This window comes from Monopterus albus, unplaced genomic scaffold (genome assembly GCF_001952655.1).
Source record: "Monopterus albus unplaced genomic scaffold, M_albus_1.0 scaffold139.1, whole genome shotgun sequence".
NCBI classification, from domain to species: domain Eukaryota; kingdom Metazoa; phylum Chordata; class Actinopteri; order Synbranchiformes; family Synbranchidae; genus Monopterus; species Monopterus albus.
The window spans coordinates 939,931-946,626 of NW_018128019.1; the positions used below are offsets into that span (position 1 = coordinate 939,931).

The 6,696-nt window shown below is 42.9% G+C and overlaps 1 protein-coding gene across 5 annotated transcripts in view; it reads left to right on the forward strand.

Annotated features, from left to right (window-relative positions):
• qki2 (QKI, KH domain containing, RNA binding 2) overlaps positions 1-6,696 on the forward strand; it is a 14,764-nt gene continuing 8,068 nt past the window's right edge. For 3 of the 5 annotated variants that reach the window (XM_020613839.1, XM_020613840.1, XM_020613841.1), the window contains exons 1-3: positions 2-586; positions 2,979-3,127; positions 4,237-4,353. In XM_020613839.1, coding sequence (XP_020469495.1) covers positions 445-586; positions 2,979-3,127; positions 4,237-4,353 — 408 coding nt within the window. In that variant the 5' untranslated portion in view covers positions 2-444. Of the gene's footprint in view, positions 587-2,978; positions 3,128-4,236; positions 4,354-6,696 lie in introns of all 5 variants that reach the window. The other 2 variants (XM_020613838.1, XM_020613842.1) reach the window with 2 other exon arrangements.

Genomic DNA, 6,696 nt, shown 5'->3' on the forward strand with positions numbered 1-6,696 from the left:
AGCCCACTCGTGCTGCTGCTTTACTGTGATCATATGATAGGAGTCGATCCCATCTGCAAAATACCGACACACCGGGCGGACACCAACGGAGGATCTGAGCTTAGGAGACTGTAGCTGATGGTAGATTTGTAGCAGCCGCAGAAGAAGTGCGCGGACTGAAGTGTTGCCTGAAGTGTCAGAAAACAGAGCCAGACTCCCCCCTTATAGGAACTTTTTCAAACTCTGGAGAGAGTCGGACGGAGGGGGCACCTGTTGGAAAGCAGGAGAGAGCTCGCATACGAAACGTTAACCGAAAGGCAGGCGAATTAACCGGGGCTGAGATTTGAGTTTGATCCGCTTGCTAGAGAGGCGGTCTGCGTGTCGAGGCCAGTGGCATCCCCTGGGGTCCTCGCATCGCATTTCCTTCAAACTTTGTTAGGTCACTTTATTGTAGAAGCAAACGCCATGGTCGGAGAGACAGAGGTGAAGGAGAGACCCAAGTCCAACCCGGACTATCTAATGCAGCTGATGAACGACAGGAAGGTGATGAGCTCCCTGCCAAACTTCAGTGGCATCTTTACGCATCTGGAGCGGCTGCTGGATGAAGGTAACAGTCTTCAGTCTGGGGTTTTAGCCCCCTTAACCACTTGTAACACTACAGAGGAAATCAGTCCATATTTGCTTGGCTAGACACACTGAGTTTGAGTGTTGGTGCTCATAAAAGTTAACACCTATTGACTCACTTTACTGAACAGTCAATGCAGGAATTCCTCACTGGTTTCCTGGGAAACGTGACACTGAAGTTTTCTCATCCAACACCGAAAGATACTGAAGACAAATGAAACACTTAAGCTGTATTTTAGGGTGCATTTCACTGAATTGCCTCACAAAGTAAATTCACAGGAAACCGGAGTAAAAAATGCTATAAGACTAGACCTGTTAACAGTATGTGCTTTGCCCAAAGTCCCATTTTTATTTGTTGAGAGCAACAGAAGAGCTCTCACTCTGTCACTCTCTCTCACACACACAGTCAGTTGGTGATGGGAACAAGTAGACAGTTGTTAGTCTTTCCCAATGACCTAATGTGCAGGCTTATGTGAACGCTGCAGCCCATCCCTGAGCAGGAACGAGAGCTTGCCACTTTGCAAAAGATTTGATTCGATGCTGCTCATAAGACCCAAAGACAAGCTGTCTGTGTAACTTGTTGGGATCAGACATTTTTGCTTTGAAATAAGAATAAATGACATAACAAGGAAATACAGCACTGCAAAGTGGGATACTTTCTTACAGCCACCAAGGCCTATTGTTGTGTATCATGATAACTGAGGTCCTGTGTTTGTGACAAATCACATGACACAGCACGGCTCTTCTCGACCTCTACAGCCCGACAAATAGGTCAACTTAACATTTCTAGTTGTGTTCTGACAGCCGAACATATTCACCCTTCACACATGATACTTTGACACCCACGGTCAGAATGAAAGGCATTGTACCGTGCCCATTTTCAGCCTGGCTCTATCATCTGCCTGACTTATGTGGACACAAGGACTCTGTACCAAAAAAGTTTGGGGAGGGTAAAAAGAAAGCCCACCAATCACACATATTGTCAGGGTGCATGTTTGTGACACATTTAGAAACACTAATGTGGTCCAGTCTAAATTTAAACCAATGACAAGTTGAAGTGTTAAGATAAGCTTCCCCCCCATGTCTTTCTCTCCATCAACTCTCTTGTTCTTCTTTCATTTCTAATTTTCCTCCAGCAAGTTGCTTTTTTGTTTGAACCTGACTGTGAAATAAAGCCCTGCTTGTCTGTGCAGATTTGTTTGTGTATGTGTGTGTGTGTGTTTTTAATAGTCACATTTGGGCCTGTAGCAGGTCAGAATAGGTTATTAGAGGATCATCGTTGTCACTGTAGCTGCGGTTGTAATTATAGCGTCCTACTATAGTTATTATGGTTAGACTTATCACTGTCAGAGCTGGGAGACATGCCTGTCAGCCTGCTTAGGTCAGATGATATTTGTGCCTCTAGGCAGATATTCTGCGGTGTGTGTGTTTGAGAGTGTGAGTCCAGACTGGGGGGTCTGTGTGTGTGTGGGTGCAGTAGTCAGTTATTATTGTGCCAGCGTGTCATTACAAAGGCATCAGAAGCTAGCATCGGTCATCGACACAACCCTAAACAAACAGCCAGACAGACAAACATAGTCTCGTTTATGATGGTGCCTCTGCACCAAACCTAAGCCAAAAATGTGGCCTTTTAAAAAAACTGATCTCAGTGCCAAAATCAGTTAATTGTTTGTTTTGTATCAAAATGTTAAGCAAATTTCAGTCATTCGTTCTGATACATACCGATTATGGAAGCCTCTGCTTTTTAGCGCTGCAACAAAAAACCAGTTAATCCATTAATCAGTCAATACAAAGTTAATCGACTATTTTAAAAATCATGTTCAAATGTTTTTGGTGGAAGCGTCTCCAGTGTGAGAAGTTGCTCATTTTCTCTGGTTTATATATGTTTGTTAGTTAGAGTCTTGAAAAAGATTCTTAGTATTTTCATTTCATTGTTTAACATTCTGTTTATGAGATAACTTATTATCTGACAAAACGGTCTGCAAATGAATCATTGATAACAGACTAGCTCGCTGGAATACACAATAACATGTTTTCCCTTGCATCATTTTGTAAAATGGGAAACTGTGGGATGGTGTTTACGTGTTGGAGAAAGAAATAAAAACAGAGAAATTGCCGGTAATGGAGGAGGCGTGATTGCAAAGCATTCAGTGGTCACATTCTACGTTGTGGTGCAGAATGCATGTGATTGTCTCCCTGCCTGCCTGTCTGTCGGTCTGACTGTCTGTCTGTCTGCTGGGCCTCCTCTAATTCTGGTGACAGTGAGTGACCTAAGAAACGGATGCTCTGAAGAAATGTGAAACTTTTCCTCCAAGGACATTTTCATAGATGTCCTCAGCTCAGCTCAGTTTAACTCCCTCTTTCTGTCGCCCAAGAAATTGGCAGGGTACGCAAGGACATGTACAACGACACAGTGAACGGAGGCATGTTCAACGGGCGGGACATGGAGGAACTTCCTGAAGCGATCGGCCCCGTGGCTCAGCTGCAGGAGAAGCTCTATGTGCCTGTCAAAGAGTACCCTGACGTGAGTGGACACATCCACAACCTTTGACCTTTTGGAAGAGGCTCTGTTTATTTTCTGCTGTTGTCACTTTATCTCCTCTTAGTTACAGAAAGGCAGCCAGAAAAGTCAGTCTTCTTTTAATTCACATGGACCTTTTGCTTTACATTTTATCTAAAAGCTGATTCATCTGTGGTCACACCCAGTGATGTAATCTGGACTTAAAATGATTCTTGGCCAGAATTTACAATAAAAAATAGATTTCTTTTACAGTAATATTTAAGTTTCATTTAAATATATTATATATACTTATAAGGGTAATATCTTGATGTAAATTCCTCACAATTTTCAGCTCTAGGTTTACACCATAAATATTTATTTTAGGGGGATTTAAGATAAAGACACTGCAGTGAAGAGATTTTCCCAGCCCCTGCTCACTCAAGTACAGTTAAGCACTTCAATATGAGTCGTGTTGATACAGACCGAACGGCTCACATGATTTTCTCCATGCATTAGTTTGCCAATCACTTAGTACAATGACAGGCTGTCTTCACTCACATGACAGGAGGCTAACAGGGCGCCACCCCCACCTCCCCAACACACACACACTGAAAACGGTTGAGATCAGGGTTAAATTTAGAGAGCAGTTCCTCTATCTGGATTTTGTGTATTGGCACGAGTCAAGGGTCATCAAAACAGAGACCAGAGCAAATGTGTTGCAGCTTGTCCAGAAGTGAACATTTGATGAAACTCAGAGAAGCTTTAAAAGAGGTGAAAGAGGCTGGACAAATGTCATGAGAGAAGCAGAGAGACAGAGGGATAGTGGCAAACACATACACACACACACAGAGGGGCAGCTGTCTAGTTAATCTCTCAGTCTTAGTGGCAGATAAGGTTAGGAGAACGGCGCTGTCCTGTCATGCCACCAGCACCAGCCAGCACCCGTATAATGAGCTATTTTTGTCTCTCTTAGTAACACAAACACATCACAGATGCACAAACCTCAAAGATGCACTCACTCACAGCACATGTAAAAACAACAGACAATGTAAAAAGACAGCTGTGATGTAAAATGTGTCCTGTCTTCCATTAGGCCTCTGTTTTTTATCAGTGTGTTTTGCTCTTTTGTGTAGTTCAACTTTGTCGGGAGGATCCTGGGCCCACGCGGACTGACAGCCAAACAGCTGGAGGCAGAGACTGGCTGCAAGATTATGGTGCGAGGAAAGGGCTCCATGAGAGACAAGAAGAAGGTACAAATACCAAGAAGTACACTCACAGACATCTTCTCACTGTCCTTATGGCTCTTTATTAAGGCACAGGAATATTTTAAAGAAATAGTTTGACATTTTGGGAAATCACTTTTGTCTTCGGAACTACATGCAGCTTATTAAAGTTAACCTAGCAGACTGGGAACAGGTAATAAAATCCTCAGAACCTCTAAAGCTCACTACTTTAAACATTACATCATGGTTGTTTAATTCGTACAAAACACACATTCTCTGCTGGTTGCCTGACGACTTCATGGTGACAAGAAGACTCCAGGAAATAGTCTGGCAAAGACACCCTTTGGCTTTTGTACACTTAAACAAATGTGATATCATGTGTTATTTAGTGAGGTTCAGAGGTGCTTCTGGGCGCATTTGGTTACCCTCAGGCAGAGCCAAGCTAACTGTTGTTTCCCCCTGCTTCAAGTCTTTATGCTAAGCCAAGCTAAGCAGCTGCAGGCTGCAGCTTCATATTTACCATGTCAAATGATAAATCAATGATAAACAACAAATGGAGATATGAGGCTTTGAGAGCAATGACATCTATCTATCTGTCTATCCATCCATCCGTTCTTGCCCCACAATGACTTTGCGGTGTTCCGTTTTTCCCTCCTGTCCTGGTGTTCAGTCCATCTGTCCTCCCTTCCTCTCCCCCTGGTGTCTGCTGTTGGACGGAGTTGGCTCAAGCTTTCCAAACGGCAGGTGGAGCAAGTCCAGCATTCCTCCAACCCCCTCACCCCCCCACCCCTCTCTCTCTCCAGAACATTCCCTACCCCACACGCCCTCACAGAGAGAGAGAGACACATACAGAGACAGAGAGGAAGGAAAACAGAGAGACAGTGGGAGGCAGCAGGGGGATAAGAGAGAAAGATGTTGACTTTTTGTGTTCCTCAACATGATCCATTTCACTTGACAAAACATCTACAGAGAATTTGGTCTCCCAGCACACTACACTGAGAAGGATTCAGAATTTGAGATTTACAGTAACTGGGCTGCAACTAACAAATATTCTGATTAGAGATTAATCTGTTAACAAGTTAATGCCATAAGTTGTAAACATGAGTGTAAAGCCATGTTTGCAGCTCTGTAAAACTGTACTTAGAAGACCAATTCTGGGACAAGCAATTATTCACTTTCTAGTTTTTTTATAATTATAGAAGAAGATAAAAACACTCGTATCTATATGTTAAAAATGAGGCTACAGCCAGGAGATGGTAAATTTAGCTTAGCGTAAAGACTGGAAACGGGGAAACAGCTAGCCTGGATAGGAAGTCACTGCACCAAGCCAAGAAATAGTTCCAGCACACTGGGTTGTGCACGAAGAGAATGGGTTTGCAACACATGCCACGATCGCACTTTGGAAATTAAAAGTGTTTCTTGTTGTTCTGAACGGCCACACTGAAAAGCAGAGTGAAAAGGCAAAAAGCAACAAAAGTGAAGCGTGAAAAAGCAGCCATCATAGAGAGGAGGGAGACATGATACATCTTAGACATTTTGTCCCGGAAGACAGTGTGCTACTCGGTGGTTCACATGAAAAGTGACAGCAATGTGCAACAAATGAGAATTGAGAGCGTGAGAGAGAAGTTCAAACCCTGCTTTCTTTCCCACCTCTGGCGTGAAGTAGGTGTGAATGTTGAATTGCCACTTTTAGAAAATGAATAAAAGAGTCAGACAGACTCCACCCTAGTCCGACATCAGAGGGTTTCTGAAGCTGTTTAACCAGCTGACAAGCAGTTTTGGAGAAGCCGGCTGGCAGCTGACTGCAACGCTCATAGAACCAAAATTTGTTATTTATACACTTATTATTATTATTATTATTATTATTTATACAGGATGTAATGTGTTAATCAGTGGGGGGCTGCAGAGATGCTGTTGACTGTATTTTGAAAGGAGGAAACCAACATATACAATAAGTAGCAGTGTCACTATGTGGTGTTTTGAGTTGACGTATTACTGTAAATTGTTGTTTAGTCATTAATGCTGCGGCTGTCATTGACTCAAAATCTGAATATCAGTCATGTGATTGATTCATCATTTCAGCACCCAGCAAGAGACAAAGGGAAAAATTCAGATTTTCAATTCAATTTAATAGAATTTTATTTGTATAGCACCAAATCATAACAACGATCAAGGCACTTTAAGGTCAGGACCTTATAATATTATACAGAAGAACCCAACAAACCGCCCTTGAGCAAACACTTGGTGACAGTGGGGAGGAAAACCTCCCTTTAATGGAAGAAACCTTTGACAGAGCCGGGCTCTTGGTGGGCGGCCTTCTGCCTCGAGAGAGAAAAGAAAAGCACCAAGACACAACAAACAAAACAGCAA